The sequence below is a fragment of the Pygocentrus nattereri genome, chromosome 2, assembly GCF_015220715.1.
Source record: "Pygocentrus nattereri isolate fPygNat1 chromosome 2, fPygNat1.pri, whole genome shotgun sequence".
In the NCBI taxonomy this organism is placed as follows: Eukaryota; Metazoa; Chordata; class Actinopteri; order Characiformes; family Serrasalmidae; genus Pygocentrus; species Pygocentrus nattereri.
In genome coordinates, this window is record NC_051212.1 from 52,053,233 (window position 1) to 52,072,292 (window position 19,060).

Sequence of the window (19,060 nt, forward strand, 5' to 3'; positions counted from 1 at the left end):
TGAATGTTAGCCTGTGCTGGCTCTGAGACACGTGTTCCACACAGGGCCTAAGACTTTTACAGAACATGGACATAGACTGTATCTAATCACTAAGACGGTCATTTAAACCCCAGATTGGCAGTAAACACGGTTCAGCCTCAGTGCTAAATGTTTTTGTACAGGTGCTTTAGGCTGAAGGTGCAGGCCAGGCACAAGGTTGACCCCAACCTAGCCTATAAATGACTACTGCAGCGAGCGCTGGTCTGGTCCGGCCCGGCCCGGCACACGCGGCTTAAGCCCGTCTCTGGAAAAGAGGCTGACGGGAGGCCAGAGATCAGTTTAATTCAGAGGATCAAAGACAGAAATAGCTGTCTCAGCACACACACGGCAGCACTTTCGGAGCCAGAGAACTCTCCACAGCTCCACGGCAGCAGGCCGCGGGCCGGAAAATTCACAGCACGTAACTGCTTTATTTGCTTGGCAGCTCTCAGAACTCTCTCCTCGAAAACTCCAAATCAAAAGGTCCCCAGAGAGGACGTAGAGTCAGCAAGCGCCCGGCTTAGCGAATGCTAATTAAACAGAGGCGAGCCGGTTTCATTTTTCCTCTAGCTGTCGACGTCCTGGGTTCAGAGTAGGGACGTGCGCGGGTAGCGGAGTACTGGGCCGGCGGCTCTAGACAGCAGTATTTGAGCACCGAAATCACTACTCGGATTTAATGAATTAGCTCAAAATGTGTGGCCAGAGTTCAAAATGTAATTACTTAATAATTAAAATAAATAAAAAAAAACAATGAAGCATTCAGGCCAGAAGGATTATGTTTTGATCTATTTAAAATAATTATTTACTACGTAATTATATATTTTTTCATGAAACCATGAAAAAAAAAAATGCTGTCCCATGACTTCATGACATTTTCCCTTTTTTCACTTAAGAATAGCGTAACAAGACTCCCGAGTGGCGCAACCGTCTAAGCGTTGGTGTCATCAGGAGATCGCGAGTTTGATCCCTGGTGATGATCCAGCCGTCCGTAGCCGGGAGTCCAAGAGAGCACAACTGGCCTCGCTCTCTCTGGGTGGGTAGGATGGCCCCCCTCTCCCCCATCACTCAGCATGATGCTGGTCATCTGAGCGCGTTCGGCTGGCCCGTGACGTCGCGTGAGCGGCAGTACATAAAGAAGTGGTGGAGCTTCACAGGTCTCGGAGGAAGCCTGTGCTGCCTTCACCCTCCTAGCACTGATAGTATCGTGTGATTGGGTGATTGAGTCCTAACTAGCGGGTGGAACTGGAGACGATTAAATTGGGGAGAAAATCGGGTAAAAAAAATAAAATAGCTTAACATGTCTGCATCTGTAATAACTTCTAAAGAAGTTTATTCCTCAAGTAGTGTTTTTCGGGGTGCACATCGCAAGCATCAAAAAAAAAAAGTTAATCGAAAAAAGTTTTGTGAATTTCCGTTTCTACAGCCAACGCTGACAAACTTGCTGAAGCGCTAAAACGGCAAAAAAAAAAAAAAAGCTTTGAAATGCAGACGCAGTCGCTCATGGTCAGATCACTTGAGGTGAACGTTAATACCGGAAATGAGGCATTAACACGTAACGACATCAAAATTAGACGAAAAAAAAACACACTTTACCTTTAATGTAAGTCAATGCATCATGAAATTTATACCACACAGTGTAAAGGGTAACAGGTATTTTCAAATCATGTCAAAAACTAGGAAACGTCAAAAATGGAGACACGAGGTTTTCTTCTGACAACAGTTTCCATCAGCAGTGAGTTTATCATAATATACATTAGAATAAAGTCGTATTCATAATTCAAATAACATCAAAACAATAAAAAAGTAACAAGAATTTCTTGGGTCCATATTTTTCCTGGACACCTTCACAGCCGCCACAGAGACTCGTTAATATCATCAATTACATCATGAGCTCAATTTACTGAGCACTGATTGGTCAAACCAGGAGCTGCTTTTTAACTACATATAATACTGCGCTTCCTCGAGGAGCGGCTTGGAAATGGGTAAACAAACACACCAACATCCAGAAAATCACTATTTATTATATATAGGACTATATATATATATAAATAAATAGATTCTGAAAATGTGTCTTGGGTGCCTCAGACTTTTGCACAGTATTGTATATACATATAGTTTTGCATTTGATCTTTGCCTTTAGGTTGAATTGTAAGGTATCCTATGAGTTTATGCTGCCTTTCATGCAGGAGTGTTGGATCAGGCCTCAGACAAGGGAGGAGCTGCGGAAATCAGAGAGGAATAACTGACTTTTCCTTTGAATTCTGGCGCAGCAAATTTCAAAGGAATTGAGGAAGCTGGCTGGCTGGGCCTGTACAATAACCCTCTAAGTCTGTTTGCTCCAGCGCTCTGGCTGTGTTTACCTGCCCGTCATAGCTTTAACATTTCTTTTGGGCCAGAACTACTCAAATAAGAGCGGCGCATCACGTCTTCTGCCAGACTGGCTCAACCTCGCGGAATCAAATCACAAACTACTGACACGTGAAAAAATCAGGCTCTGATGGTAAACGAGATCTAAGAGCGTGCATTCTGGACTGCTGCTCACTTTCAGCCAGACGTCCATCACCTCATCTGTTACAGCCAGCCAAGTCCACTGAAGCCCTAGAAGCACAAACAACATGGCTTTCCTGTCAGTAATGCAGTCCTCTGAACATCAATGGCATCAATGGTCCAAAACTGTTATTATACTCTGCTGAAGTCCATCGTATATCATCTTGACAGTTTTCTAGGAACCTGCGGCTTCTTACGAAACGGCTGAATTCTGTATAGATAACTCTCAAATGTACAGCGATCAGGCATAACATTATAAACTCCAGCACAGAGGTGGACAAATAAGTAGAGATACCCAAGGTAAAATATTCCTCCAGTAAAAGTAGAAGTTCCTCCCTTTAGACCTCCACTTGAGTAAAAGTACTAAAGTATTTCCTTCAAATGTACTTAAGTATAAAGTAAAAGTACTAAAAGAGGAATTCTGGCTCTGATCTGGTCCTGTTATCATTTTTATAACCAGACTGGCTTCATGAACTCATTTCAGGTGAAAGTCCTCCAGCGTCTCTCTTGGTAAACCAGTCTTTTAATAGAACGTTATTAATTAGTGACGCTGACGTCTATTAAAATGATCAGAAGCACAAAACACTGAAGGTAAACAGTTTCCATCAGGGAGAACCGAGTGGCTCTGAAATCACTTTTTACACACAAGAAAAGTTTCAGTTTCAGATTTATTTACAACTTAGTTCCAAGTTTAAGTTGAATAAAAACTGGCTTTAAACTCAGGATCACAGATGAGCTCCTTTACTATGTTGATCTGTAGGCGTCTGTTCATAAACATAAACCAGCCCAAACTCATTTACTATAAAATGAAATGGTGTTTGTAGAAATTCAGAAAAAAGCCGCGTCAGTCTCGACTGCATATGTGGACATATTTCTATATTGAGCTCTATTTACACAAAGTTAGGTTAGTTCATCATTTATGTTGGAAAAAGTCGGATATTAGACTCTGAAATGTAGTGGAGTGAAAGGAAAAAGTCTCCCAGAAATGGAGAAACTTCAGTACAGATACACCAAAAAATACTAAAGTACAGAAACTAATTACATTTACTCAGTTACTCAGTTACTGTCCACCACTGTTCCAGCAGCACTGCTGTGTCCGATCCACCTGCACCAGCGCAACACACACTAACACACCATCACCATATCAGTGATGAGAATGATCCACCACCCAAATAGTACCTGCTCTGTGAGGGTCCATGGGGGTCCTGACCACTGAAGAACAGGGTAACAGAGTATCAGAGGAACAGATGGACTACAGTCTGTAACTGTAGAACTACAGAGTGCAGCTATACAGTAAGTGGAGCTGATCAAATGGACATTGAATGTAGAAACAAGGAGGTGGTCAGAATGTTACGCATGATTGGTGCATTTTGAAAGTGTGTATTGTTTTTTTTGATAGGTACAGTTCAAAAAGTTTGGATAATAATCCCAATACTGATACCTCAACTCTGATATTGATTCCTGAACAGTATTTTTCAGGGTTGAGATGGTTAGCAATTTATTGCTTAATTATCAATATTGTCATTATTGAAAACCGTGACATTTTACGGTAATATTCCGTATATTGTATATATTCCAAACTCACGGAATCAAATCACAAGGCTATACTGTATATATTCCATGTATATAGGGGGCAGTCGTGGGCTGGAGGTTAGGGAACCAGCCTCGTGACCGGAAGGTCGCCGGTTCGATCCCCAGCCCCGGTAGCACGTGACTGAGGTGTCCTTGAGCAAGACACCTAACCCCCAACTGCTCCCTGGGTGCTGTGGATTGGGCTGCCCACCGCTCCGGGCAAGTGTGCTCCCTGCCCCCTAGTGTGTGTGTTCACTAGAGTGTATGTGGTGTTTCACTTCACGGATGGGTTACATGCGGAGGTGGAATTTCCCCACTGGGGGACTAATAAGGGTCTCTTAATCTTAATCTATGTCAGCTTCCATGTGAACATTGTCACAGTGTTCCCTTGTTCTTGTGTTGGTTTCTTGCCATGTGCTTGTGTTTTTATTTTGGTTCTTGTGCTCCACCCTTTCCCTGCCTTTCCCATTAGTATCTTCACCTGTCCGTAGTCTGTCTCCTCCCTCTCCCAGGTGTTCCCCATTTGCTGTAACCTTCATCTAGCCCTTTGTGTCAGTCAGTGTTTGTCTGGTCTGTCACTTTGCCTGATGTAGTTGTTCTTTCCCTGCCTTGTGTCATGTTTACTCTTTGTGTTTCTTTGTTTAAGCCTTGTAGTTTTGCTAGTTTGCTTTGTTATTAAAGTCTGCTCGCACTTATATCCAGCCTCCCTGCGCAGACCATACATGACCAGCACAAGGCAAGTTTGGACTATTAACAGAGATTTGATATCTTCATGAATTTGCCTCATGAATTTTTGATCAAAAATGCACCTAAACTTTTGTCAATTTTTACAGAGTTCTTGAAAGCAAGTGACACCTCAAACCCCTTTTCACAAATTGTTGGTCTGGAGTGTCTGTGAGCTGAACGTGAAAGAAATTTGATGGTAATTTAATCTATTGGTAATTATACATTTATTTCACGTCCTCTTGGATTCAGGTTGTGTACCACTGCAGCAGAAATCAGATGTGAGCAGATCGTTAGATGAGAGTTTTAATCTCAATTCAGGGAGTGAGCAAAATCGAAAACGGTAAGCAGTCCAAGGGCCAAAACACAGGTCAGAAAACTCAGGCAACGGGATCCAAAGGCCAAGACAAAAAGACGGAAAACAGAGAATCCAAACAACGGTCAAAATACACGGAATGACAGTCACAAAAAACGCTTAGTAAGATCGGAGACGCAATACTTCGCATCAATACTACGCCCAGGCATATGACCTGCTACACAGGTGCAACATCTTAAAACTCTGGTGATTGAGAGCGCAGATAGGAGCGCGAGTCAAGGTCAGTAGTCACGTGATCTCCTGTAGACTTCTGGGAACTGGAGTCTGAAGTTGACTCTGGTTGTGTCGGAGCAATCACATGATCGCCCCGAGTAGGCTGGGAGATGGAGTTTTGAAGGGAGTTCAAGACAGGCTCTATTGTTGATTACAAATTTGCATATTTAATATCAGATATTCGTAAACCAAGCATGTTAACCTCCCGCTTGCCTCAGTCAGGGCACATAAGTTCCTTAACCTGGGCTAATAATCTGCGGTAAATGTAAGCAAGTTGAATACGTTACGTTACTGTCACATCTGTTAGGTTAGGCTTTGAATTTTGGCAAATTCTTTTGACCAAAGGTCAAAACCTCCTCAAACTGGACTCCAGAAAACTGTAACCACTACCCACAGTTACGAAAAAAACAGTATGGGCATGCTAATGTCGGTCGTAACTCTCACTAACAGGACCGATTTCATCACGGCTCGTGAAAATGAAGTGAAATTTAGTCTTTTCTTTTCTGGTCTAGTCAAAATCTGCCTAGCTTATGAATCCTCGAACACCTGCTCAGGAGGTTTCCCAGTCTTTTGTCGTTTCCCAACGATGCCTGTAGTGGAAATCTCTGCTATCTGTGTCCTTCCCGATCAGCCAAGGCTTCAACAAAAAAGCTTCCATCCAATTTGATCTTTAGAACTTTGTAGAACTGCATAAAACGCCGGCCTTCAGTTTAACAGCCTTAGCATCATACTGAATCTTCAGACTGCGGAAGGTCAGGCACTTGTCTGGGCGCTGGACGTGATCTTGCTGCAACACAAATGTTCCTGTAAAACATGATCAACAGCCTGAGTAAATACACGGGGAAATCCACAGGGAAAGTCTTCTGAGGTTTCGACGATTCTGGTGTCTGAAGACTCGGCCTGAAAAGCCCAGAGCTGTAGCTCTCACTGGACAAGGTTAATGCAATTACAGGGATTTGTATCCCAGGGCAGAGAGCTAGCTCAGGGGCAGAAAAAGGTCAGACCACGGCATGAGATCCAGCTTTAAACCAATCCAAATAAATAAATAAAATTTAAAAAGGCCCCTGATGCTCAGCAGGATTAAGCATCATGACTTTCATTAAAAAATATCACAATCTTTCACATCAAAAATATTAAAAAAGGACTTTATTTCTTTCATTATTTTTGGGAATAACAAACAAAACTGCCTTCAAAAGTACAAAAATACCCCCAGACAGGCTCCTTTCCATTTTGGAGTTTAAGGCCTCATTCAGGAGCCAAAATCACAGAGTATATATCTCGGATGTCTGTGATGCAGCTCTGCATGTGACGAACGCGAGGACAAACTAATCTGTTTAACGTTTGTTAAAAAGTCCTAGTTGCTGGTCGGGCTGGACAATTTGGAGAAAATATGCCATTAAGATTTTTCTGACCAGTACCACAACTCCGACTGGAATGAGGACATTTCCAATGAATTAAGCTCAAGGCCTTAAAACCAGCTCGTTGATTTTTTTCAGGCTTTAGATTTAATAATGTACACCATGATATTTAAAAACCATGCCGGCGATTTAAAATGACAACCAAAGTTTCAAAATGATGGCATTAAATTTCTATTCCACGTCTGAGCGGACAAATAAACACACCCCGTTCTTTCATACTTTAGAGGGGTCACTGACTGGCGGTGTGGGAGCTGAACGATAGGTGGCCCTGATGGAAAGAGGGGAAAATCAGAGCCAGAAAAAAAACATGATAGCAGCTCATCGGCGGCTACGCTGACCACAGAACACATTCGATTCAGCTTCCACTCCAACGCCAGTCACTCGGCACATCATCTAAACTGGGGCCTATTTGTTTTTGAGTTAGCTGGAACCAGGTTTGGCCTGCTAAGTAACGTAAGAGCACCATATTCCGTACACTTCAGTATTCCGTACACTTCATTATTCCGTACACTTCAGTATTCCGTACACTTCATTATTCCGTACACTTCATTATTCCGTACACTTCAGTATTCCGTACATTTGCAGGTTTTTCTGTTTGTGTAATAGTGATCCATCTGAGACATTGCCATATATCCTTTTTTCCATCAAATCATTTGGCAAGACCAACAACGCTGGGTTTGGACATCAAATCTGTGCAAGTAGTGACTGACCCCCCCGGCACGACCCGAACACAGTGGTCAGGGAAACCCAGGGATGCGAGTGTGAATAGGGTGGGGAAAAGTTTCCAGTTAAAATGAGTTTCTGCACTTTTAAACATCATATTTAACCCTTAAACGAACATTAAACAGTGGATTATGACCATGAAACACAGTGTGTTTAATACCGAGCTGTTAATCTGAGTTTACGCCGTCAGCTCAGGGACCCCAGTAGACCCCATTCAGCTGCGCAGCTTCAAACCACCCACTCACTTTACTGGGCTTTTTTTGCACGGTCGCCTCATTCATTGCACATATTGTTTATATTAATTCACTTTTATTATCAGTATAATCAGTAAGTGTATATGTTTATGCGATTAGATTTCATAAAACTTCAGATAAAATGCAGGAAAACACTGAACGGGAAACCGCTCCTTCTGTGGGAGCTGGTGTGCGGAACGCTGACGGTACAAACCGGTGACGCAATGACGTTTGTTTCCTCTTTCTTTAAAAGTATTGGCCCAAATCTAACCAATCAAAATGCATCTAGGCTGCTATCATTACACCCTGTTTTGGGTATTTCCGCTATAATAACTATTGAAACGCGTGAAAAAGTGCCGAAAAACTGTACGGAATATGGTTCTCTTACATTAAGCTATTGTTAACTAACACTATGCTCCCAAATATCACAGAACAATATCAGGTTCGATATCAGCTTTCTGTCACTAAAACACAGCTAACTCAACTTTTACTCATTAGTTTTATCATCTACAGCCAAGCTTTTTGATTATTCTTGATTTTGAAGTAAAGCTGGACAAGATGGCACCAAAAAGACAACGTCAATGTTTTATGTCGCTAATTATGCTTTGGAGGGGCCTGGGTTCGATTCCCCCAGCCGGGTGACCGGGGTCCTCTCTGTGTGGAGTCTGCATTTCTAACTTTATAATCATGGTATTTATAATTATGTGTACAATGTTTGCGAAGGGCTTTATGGCCTCAAAGATCTAAAAAAAGGCATGTTGGCCTCGACAATGCTCGTCCATGAATTTGGGGGGGTGGAGCTTCTGAAGGAGCACTGAAGGAAGGAGTGTGTTTGTTTTGGTGTTTAGTTGAAATATCAACAATTGTTCTCTAGAATTACATGATGCTCCTTTAACTGACACACCATTTTTTTGACAACACTACTGTACAATTGTTTTTAATAGGGTCCCTAATGCACAAATATGTATATAATAACAAGAGGAGTACAGGAGCTACATCACAGGTAGCTGAAGTAGCTGAAATGTTACTGAGATTCGTCGTGGCACCGTCGACAGAACGCACGTAAACGCACATGAACTCTCTCGTGCAACACAAGGTGCGCCGTGCAAATCCTCAGGCAACCTTGACAGGGGCTCCGGCCTCCTCCCATTCTCCTTAAGCTACTTACATGCAGTCACACCGCCACCGTTTCAAGTCAGATTATGCTTAAAATGAGATGTCACTCCAGTCCTGGTGGACCGGCTCTCCATTCAAACTCCTAAACAATGCAGAGTCAGCATTAGAGGAAGGCAGATAGGCACCTGCAATATGACGGGTTCAGGATATCATCTAAGTTGCTGGCAGACGTCTTGATGGATCATGCGTCTCAATCCCTGTCCTGTCCTGATGGGTGAAGTTTAAAGAGGTGATAATCCTGCTCACCCGTGCTTTCTTAAGCCTGGCTCATTCACCACCAGCCAAATACACTACACTGCCTGTGCCTCACCTGAGGATCAGCGAGCGCTGTTTTAAAGCCGTGACCGTGCCAGAACCTGAAATGAACCTTTGTAAGCCTGTCTTAAACAAAGTGAAGAAAAATAATGCGAGTGTTTACCTGTCAGTAAGTAGCTCTTTTTCTAATCTATGGTTTTCTTCTGACAACAAATATCATATTGCGGTAATACTGTCCATATCAATAACAGTACATAATGAAATATATGTATAAATTACACGCCAAGTACAAAACTGAAACATCTTCAAATTTCAGTCTGAGTGAAGACAAACTGACACCTTTCCTTGGTGAGCTGAAGTGATACGAACGGCAGCGTTTCTGAGGTTAATAATCATCTGTAAAGCAATAATGAATTTTAATTTGAATATTGTTTCCTTTAATAAAGTTTATATAACAACAACTTAGCCAGAGGGAACGATGACAACTCTAAAGCCCTTGATTACTTGGCTCGGGTGTGTTTCGAGGCGTAAAACAACATCGTCTTCAAAGACTAGATTGAAAACCCCTGAAGATGTTCAGTAGATGTTCTACTGCTAATGATCCAAATTTTCATCGTCCGGAAAGGGTGCTTCAAGTCCTGTGAGCTGTCTGGCAGTCAAACAGTCAAAATGTAAAAAGACAGCGAGGGGTGGGAAACACTGTGGGTAGGCTTGGGTGTTTTAAGGGGTTTTACATTTGTAGTTTGGTACGCTTGGCCCAGAGCAAAGCAGGAAACAGTTCTCTGATTAATACCAAAGACTTCTTGTGGAGTCCCTCAAGGGTCAGTTTTAGGGCCTTTGTTTTTCTCATGGTAAATGTTACCTCAAGGTTATCTCATCAGGAAACATGATAAATTTTCACACAATTTTACATTTCCACTCCTGAAAATCAAAACTGTTGAGACAAAAATTGTTGTGTCTGATAATTGTTACAGATTTGCCTACATTATACAAAGGGTAATTTTATGAATATGGAAACTGTGATTTTAACTTGGTCAGAACTATTAATCAAAATACCATTCACCATAACAGAACCCTTGCTACTCTTGCTTTACGTTCATTCTCCCAACTCCATCCCACCTGAAAGCTCAACCTTAGATCCATCTTAGGTGGTTCTGAGTAACCACGAAGTTCAGGTCAGGATGGACATCAAAGCTACCATTTTCCAAAAAGAAGGACTTTGAAGAATGCAATGCATCTGACTGAAAAAACCTTCTACCCAGGAGGGCTGCTTTTATGGCGCATAGTGTTGAACATAGAATCAGAAACTGAGAACTACGACAGCTCCACCATGTACTGTAAGAAAAATAACATCTGAAAAATAAAGAAACACTCCACAGTGGATGCTGTAGGAGAAAAGAGAATCAAGAGCAGCTTGGCACGGTATTAGAAGAAGACAGAAGCTAGCCAAGAAGACTCTCTCTGGGGATGAGAAACCACAAGCTGCCAAGAACAGAAAACACTGGAACAAAGCTCACTGTAGCCTTACGGAAAGGCCCACCCGGGACAGAGATAATTAAGCAAGTGCACTGCTATGTCAGTTCGGCTACACTTAGATGTGTTTCCCTAGGCTTTAAACACAGTAATGAGAGTAATATCATCCAAAGAACCTGGAAGAAAGTACTGAGCTGGTGGGATAGCAGTGCTGTGGGTATGGATTTGATGATTGTTCCCAGAAAGTTGTGGGTTCAAGTCCAAAAACCCAGCCTTTGACTGCTGCCAAAAGCGGTGTGGCAAATGCATTTGTTCTAAGGACAATAAGCTGTAGTACCCACTAGGGACGTGCAGGGGTACTCGGGTACTCTGGTAACCATCTGAGATGCCGGTATCTGAATACTGAAATCACTATTTGGGGATTTGTTATGTTTCATAATGGGAAGATGGGGAAAATATACAGGCGTGTTTGCTTTGCTCGTACTTGCGAATATGAGTTAACGTCCTTTAACACAGAACACATTTATGCAAATGTTAGTGTGCAATTTGTTTTTATTTGCTGAGTTTACTTGCGAATTTCCTAGTATAGGCTAAGAATTATAAACAATAACACAGACCTACTTTGCTCTGCTTTAAGCTTTAGCTCCCCTTTCCGACAGGAAGATTCTCATCAAAAGTTGAACAGTTTCTTGTACAGCGTCTCTCAACGTTCGACTGATTTATGAGGCTGAAGTCGCTTGTCATTCCTCAGCTTCTTGTTCGACGTTCCCCGTTCCACCTTAAATTCTGCCTGAGGTGCCAGAACGTAAACACGGCACCATTTAAGGTGGAACGTGAAAATTCGAAAGAGAAGCCGACATCGCTGACACAGCGATTCATACAGGCCTCTGAATCGTCCTCGAATTGTGAGGTGCCAAGAGATCCCCACCCCTAGTTACCAATAAGGTCCAACTGGTTCTTCATTTTCTTCCCAAAAAACACCACAATCCTGTTGTTGTAATGTAACAGATGCTGTTTTTCAAAGTGCGTTAATCCCCGGCTGCAAGGCTGATTGACGGCCATGTAAACTGGTTAGGTAGATTTCCATTTGTTAAAAAGGAAACCTGAGCCAAGATAGAGGACGCTGACCGACAGATGAAGGTCACGTTACCATCGCCGATTCCTTCCCTAAGCAAAGCACCACGGTTAAAGCACGGGACATGAAACGAACACTGGCTGAACACCATTATCAGTCAACAGGTTCATCCCCTGTGGATCCCTTTAACGTAACCGAGGCTATAAATTTTACACAAATAGCGTTCAATAGTTAATTTCTGCTCCTCTGATTGCAGGGTGATTGCAGCCCGCTAGAGCCTGATGACCCTGGCTTGAATAACTGTGGAGGCTGACAGTGGAGTGTCCTTTCAGACTCGAGACCACTTTTAATCAGACAGGCCTACAGCCCATTCAGGCTATTTATAACCACAGACCGATTGTAGAGGTTTGCAGACAGTGCAGCTTCTCCTCTACGTTCACATATACAGCCCTAATTATCCTCCTGCACCTACTTAACAGCGGCAACAACCCTCGCTGCTGTGAACAATACGCCAATGTTCATTAACATGAAGCCACGCAGAAGTAGAAAAACTGGAATCATCCCGGTGTCGGGAGATATTCCAAATATTCCAAACCAACGTTTGATGATGTTTTTATTACACTCCAGGACCTGGTTGCCTCAGCTGTATGTAAGTGCAGATGTAGACTAGTTATAACAGTTCTACGTGGTAAATTCAGGCTTTTATTACTCAGTAACTACAAGGACTTCAGTGCAAACTGGCTGAGCTATTCTTAGGTTAAAGAAGTATGTAATAAAACTTTAACCTCTTATCCTCCAGGGTATATTTTAGTTCGTCCATCTGAATTCACATGACCAAATCGTACGGCAAATTATTCAGTAACTGCATGAAATAAACGCACATTTTTATTTATTTATTTTTTGCAAAAGCTCCCTCAAATGAACAGAACGTGTGTTTTATGATCTACACATATCATTATATGCTTACAATTCACTGCTGAAAGCCAAAAATCTCCGGCGCTCTTTGTGTTATTTTCTAAAAGTGATGTTTCCAGAGCAGATCACTGAAGAGACGCCGTCTGTTTATAGTTTAGAGCCCAGATTTGGGGGAAAAACGGGTCGACTTTCAGTAGAAAAACAAACTGAGTTCAGCTTCTTTTATTATAAGGGTTTAAAATGACCTCACCGTCTATTAGACTGGAGAGAAGAGCTACAGCCTCATACGACACCCAGCTTCTGAATGGAGCTTATGAAATATGAACAGTATGAAGGATATGACGAAGTACATTTTGGAAAAACCAGTGGTTAATAAACGTCATTCAGAGTGGTCATTTAAGTTCTTGCCTGAAAAGGCTATGAATATCTGGCCCGATGCACTGTTTTTTTATAAATTTGAAACAATTATGTTGTCGAAAAAAAAAGGATTTTTTAAAATTAATTCAAAGAGGAACATGCCGGGTGTTGTAAGGAAAAGTAGTCCACATATCACTGATTTAACATCGTCAACATCACATTGTCACGATTGGCCCCTCCCAGCTATCCATGTGCTTTTGTTTTGGTTTTGGTCTGGTCCATGTGCATTTGTTCTGATTCATTCCCAGTCCTGCCCCCTTGTTTCCAGACCCTGCCCTTGATTGTTTTCACCTGTTACCCTCTTGTTTACTACCTGTGTCTCGTTACCTGTCCCTGCATTTAAGCCTGTGTTTTCCCTAGTCTCTTGCTGGTCTTTGTTTGAAGTGTTTGATGTGTAGTGTATGTATTGTTTGAAGTGTTTGGTATTGTTTGGTGTTTGTTTATTCCGGCCTCCGTTGTGTTTTTTTCCATTTTCCTTTTCGTCATGTCTGTTCCCCGATATCTCCATGTTGGCTCTCTGACCCCGGACTGTTCTGACCCTAAATCTGGATTTGCCCCCAATAAATCTGGCTTATCTCCGGCATACACGTCCGCCTCCTCATCACAGTGTCGAGCAGTGTTGGATAATAGATAAAATGGCTATATTTGTGTTGTAGACATTGTGAACCCTGGTTCCCATCACCACCACTGTACACCACGAGTCAGTAAGCTTGTCTACAAAGTACAATTACACATCAAATTAAAATGATTCAAATAAAACAAAACCCCAACAAAATTAGTCTGCTCACTCATGCCAGGGTTCTGGGATTTTCTAAACAGCTTGCAATCAAAACGTAAAATGTATGTTCTTTAAGGGTTCTTTAGTAAAGAAAAATGGTTCTGTGTGGAACCCTGAACCTTTTGCACAAATAAAGGTTCTCTGCATCATGAAAGGGTTCCTCAGATTGATGGAAAATGTGCATCAATATGCTACAAATGGTTCTAAGCAGAACCTTTTTGAAAATGGTTCTATATAAGACCCAGAAGGGTCCTTCTATTGTTACAAGTTTGACATCATAACAATAGAAGAACTATTTTAGGTGCTATATAGAATCCTTGTCACAAAAGGTTCAATGCAGAGCAAGTGGTTGAACAACAAAACGTTCAAGTCCAAAGGCAAACTCTCCAACCGAAATCCACAAGCCTCTCCCAACCAACCTGAACAACCTGGAGCAGATCTGCCAGGAAGAATGGGCAGAAATCTCTCCCAAACAGTGAGCAGAGCTGGGAAAAACGTGGCCCAATGCCACATCCATAGTCTCTGAACGCTGGGCGGTGAGCCACAAAGCTGGAAGTCCCTCAGCATTCCTGCGGCCTTTCTAGTTTACATCACTACTCACACAGTTTCACAAGAGTTTAATAAACAGCTGTCAAGCCTTGTTTGTTTATATATTTCAGCTGTGGTCAAACACATCCTTACTGAAGACACACACTTCACAGCTCGGCCCTCAGACCATCTTATCACACACAGCCACTGGATCTGGACATACGGATGTCTGAATGTGGATTCTACATACTTTTAATGGAAGAGGAGGAAAAGAAGAAGTGGAAAAAAGGAAGGGGAAGAAGAAAGAAATTTGTGGTAGAAAAAAAAGGAGAAGAAGTAGAAAAGAGGAGTGGGAGGAGAAAGAGAATTGGTGCTGAATTGGAATTCACATCATTTCTTCCCATAATTTCACAATGTTGCCTCAAGGCAACACACTCCAAACATCCCTGCACAAATTATGTTTTAAAAATGTTTTCTAATGTAATAACTGCATTATTAATAATCATATTTGATCAATATATAATGTAATAACCTGGACCAAGAAAGTGAAGTTTTGTTCTAATATGTGTGCAGTAGAGGGTTAAGAACACTGACCCACTGCATGTCCAGATCAGGTACAGGCTGGATCAAAGAGTGATTCCATATTCTTCCATTTTTCCAAAAATACGGAATATGTAAATCATTTATACAACAGTGAGTTCCGGCCACGCGAGCTGATTGGTTGAGAAACGTTCCATCTGTGCTGTTCTGTCACCATAACATCACAGGTTTTTCACAAACACTGTATCACTCCGCCGAGACGACGTTGCTAAGCAACGGCTTCGACAGCTGTAGGAGATGCTCGAGCTATATTTCTGCTTGACCGAGAGCCGATTTGGTCAGTCTCAGAAGATGAAACGACACTAAATTCCCAAACGGTCAGTCGGTCTGTGTGGAGCTGGAGAACGAACTGCCGGCTGTGCAGCGAGTGGGTGGAGCTCGTTACTCTGACGTAGCTACAAGCTGCTGGTTAAGGAGCTATAATTAGGAGGAAGGAACTGAACATTAAAACATACTAAACGTCGTTCACGGCCAGTTTATTCATTTCTTACTGTATTTATTTAACTGCTGTATTAAAGCATCACAATAACATCACGGCGACCAAATCACAGCCGTGAAGCCGTACGCTAACTTCTAACTTACCAAGTCAGAATTATTCCCAGTGGTGGTGACAGGAACCAGACGTCGGAAGAGTTTTATGCCTCTATAAGCTGAATAAGAAATGGTTATGAATTTGCTGCCTGATGCCCGGCGCACTATTTATGCCAGTTTTGAGCAGGTTTTGGGCCTAAAATGTACTTTTGTTAAATGCATGCGTGGCGGAGGGATACACACACGGCACTGTAAGGCCAAAGAGTCCCCAAAGAAAACTACTTTTTAGATCTATCCCTAATTTACCATCATCAACATTCCATATAAAACTCAGAAGGCTTGTGTGGGTTCACTGGCGGTTTTGGATGGTAATTAAAATGTCTATGTTTGTGTTGTAGTTCCCATCACCACCACTGGTTCCCATCACCACCACTGTAAAGACATCTGTACCCCTACAATCAACCATTTCACACCAAATCACTCTGAATGGCTCTGTTTACATCTGAATGACTTAATTCTGCACAAATGCTGGTAAGAGTAAGAGTAAAGAGACTGAACTCTTTCTGCTGGAGAGCAAAGCGGGTCACTCTCCCTCATTGCCTCTTTTGAGGCAGTCGTGGGCTGGAGGTTAGGGAACCAGCCCCGTGACCGGAAGGTTGCCGGTTCGATCCCCAGAGCCGACAGCACGTGACTGAGATGTCCTTGAGCAAGACACCTAACCCCCAACTGCTCCCCGGGTGCTGCGGACTGGGCTGCCCACTGCTCCGGGCTAATAAGGGTCTCTTAATCTAATCTAAAGCTCATGTGAAAGTGACCGGATCTGTTTCCTGATGAAAAGTTAATAAGATAGTAAATCGAAAGGACGCTAAAACATCCGATCCACTGAAGGGGTGTGTGTGTGTGTGTGTGTGTGTGTGTGTGTGTGTGTGTGTGTGTGTGTGTGTGCGCGTGCGCGTGCTATTCTGAATGAAGTAGTGCAGGCTGATATGTGTAAAATCACCAAAAGAAGTTCTGAGGTGCGGGCAGACAAGTCACTGACCGCGTCCGCCCCGTTCCTCTCGTAAACTCTCACGGATCAGTTGGTCCTAATTAAAATGCCGTCTCACAAAGGATCGGCCTTCTACATTTCCAGAAAAGATACTTTTATCTAATTAAGGCGCATTTCTCTGAAAAACTAGGCCACAGACAGAAACGTCTGAGCTCAGAATCTGGAGCAGCAGCCAGAGGAGCCGACAGAACCAACACGTTTATGAGGAGATTCTCCATCACTGTACTGACTACAGACAGGAAGAAAAAAGAGGAGGAGGAGGAGGAGGTAGAGGAGGAAGAAGTAGAAGGAGGTGGAGAAGAGGAAGAGGAGGAGAAAAGGAGGAAGGAGGAGAAGAGGATGAGAAGGAAGAAGAAGGAGGAGAAGGAGGATGAGGAGAAGAGGAAGAAGAAGGAGGAGGAGAAGGAGGAGGGGAAGAAGAAAGAGGAGGAGGAGAAGAAAAGGAGGAAGAAGAAGAAGAAAGAGGAGGGGGAGAAGAGGAAGAGGAGAAAGAGGAGGAGGAGGAAGAGAAGATGAGAAAGAAGGAGGAGGAGGAGGAGAAGAGGAAGAAGAAGTAGGAGGAGGAGGTGGAGAGGAGGAAGAGGAGGAGAAAAGGAGGAAGAAGGAGGAGGAGAAAGAAGAGGAAGAAGAAGAAGAAAGAGGAGGAGGAGGAGAAGAGGAAGATGAGGAAGAATAAGTAGGAGGAGGAGGTGGAGAAAAGGAAGAGGAGGAGAAAAGGAGGAAGGAGGAGGAGGAGGAGGAGGAGAAGAAGATGAGAAGGAAGAAGGAGGAGGAGAAGGAAGAAGAAGTAGAGGAGGAGGAGGAGGAGGAGAAGAGGATGAGGAGGATGATTGATGATGATGAATTGGAGGAGAAGAAGAAGAAAAATGTCTATATTTAATGCAAATTGCATGGACTGGTTCAAGATAATAACAATAATAATAATAATAATAATAATAATAATAATAACAAAACAGTGAATGAACTGCCATATAAGCATATATATAGATTCTGAACCTTAGCACTGGAGTTAACCTAAGATGATAACAACAACAACAACAACAACAACTATAATGATACTAGTCAAGAAACCCTCACCGTCCTTACACTAGACATCACAGCACCACAGCAACACTTAATGATTAATACTATTAATACTACTACAGCATTAATACAGCATTACAGTAATAACACCAGTCATTAAAGTCTGTGATGAAGTACTGACCCCAGACAAACAACAGCCCTCACTTCACAAAGCCAGCAACAGCAGCTTCTTACTATCATTAGGATTATTGTTATGATTCTCATTTGAGGTCATGTTGGATCCGAACCCCACTCAGGTCCTCCTGCCCCGCGGTCAGCAGCGTAGCACCCTGCAATCATCCATCCAACACAATTGTCCAGCAGTTCCACGCCATCTGCGGCAGCTGAGCCACACAGAACTAACAGAAACACGTGTGCCATGTACGCTGCACAGCGCCCTGCACTGATTGAGCTGCTCGGACAGACGAGCCAAGCACAGAAAGGGGCACAAAAGGCCTCGAGATGTTGTGGATGTGGTCGCTTTCTGCCGAGGGGAGCAGCACAATAGTGGACAGAAGCAACGGCGCTGAATTCAGCTCTCTTTTCGAAATTTCCCCGTTCCACCTTAAATGGTGCAGCAGTAACAGTCTGGTGCGTGGAGCCAGACTGTGTAACTGCAGCACCGTTTAAGGTGGAACGGGGAAATTCGAAAAAAGGAGCTGAGCGGCTTCACGGCTGGAAACGATGGCAACGTTTCTGCTGAGGAGAAAAAAGACCTCTCAGCCTACCTTCCACATCCAGGCCATGCTGAACGGGGACGTTTCGGCCCACAGGGTTCGTTTTACCGACTAGAACCCGACCGGGTCTCTGCTGCGTCCGTTAGAGCCGCGAAACGTCCGGAAAAACGAAGCATTTTCTCTGTTTTTCCGTCCAAAACCGCCTCCCGTTATTCACCATTCTCTGTCCATTTTCTAAAAAAAAAAAGCCTCGGTTGACGGTTGACGTTCGCTCTCATTGGCTGGCGCTCACGGAGGCCCCGCCCCCCGCTCGCGTCACATGATTCCCGACTCTTGTCGGCGTTGCTTGTTTATTTATTTACTTTCACGCCTGTTTCGAGGCGCCAAGCTCGTCCGAATACGGGTGGAAACAAACAAACACATGCTTTTGAGCTGTAAATTGTTTCTGTCTTCTGTTTAAAGGCAGACAGCAGCTCCAGAAATGTTCTGACCCTTAAAATAGAGATGCAGCTGGGAATAAGATATAAATTCTGGAACAATATTCCATGTTTTTTTTTCTATACTGATTTAAAGTTGAACATTGGAACCCTCACTACATCTGCTGTAAACTTTCCTACCCGCCTCTTACAGTGGTGCCGCAGCAGTGTCCAGAGTGAGATTTACCAGATTAAAGGTCAAGAAAAGTGCCTTCTGATGATGTAG

The 19,060-nt window shown here is 43.0% G+C and overlaps 1 protein-coding gene across 1 annotated transcript in view; it reads right to left on the reverse strand.

Moving 5' to 3' along the window:
• The window catches only part of st6galnac3 (ST6 (alpha-N-acetyl-neuraminyl-2,3-beta-galactosyl-1,3)-N-acetylgalactosaminide alpha-2,6-sialyltransferase 3), a 111,872-nt gene extending 93,265 nt beyond the window's left edge, over positions 1-18,607 (reverse strand). The window contains exon 1 of the mRNA XM_017703368.2: positions 18,410-18,607. Coding sequence (XP_017558857.1) covers positions 18,410-18,427 — 18 coding nt within the window. The 5' untranslated portion in view covers positions 18,428-18,607. The remainder of the gene's footprint in view (positions 1-18,409) is intronic.
• Positions 18,608-19,060: the final 453 nt, after the last annotated feature.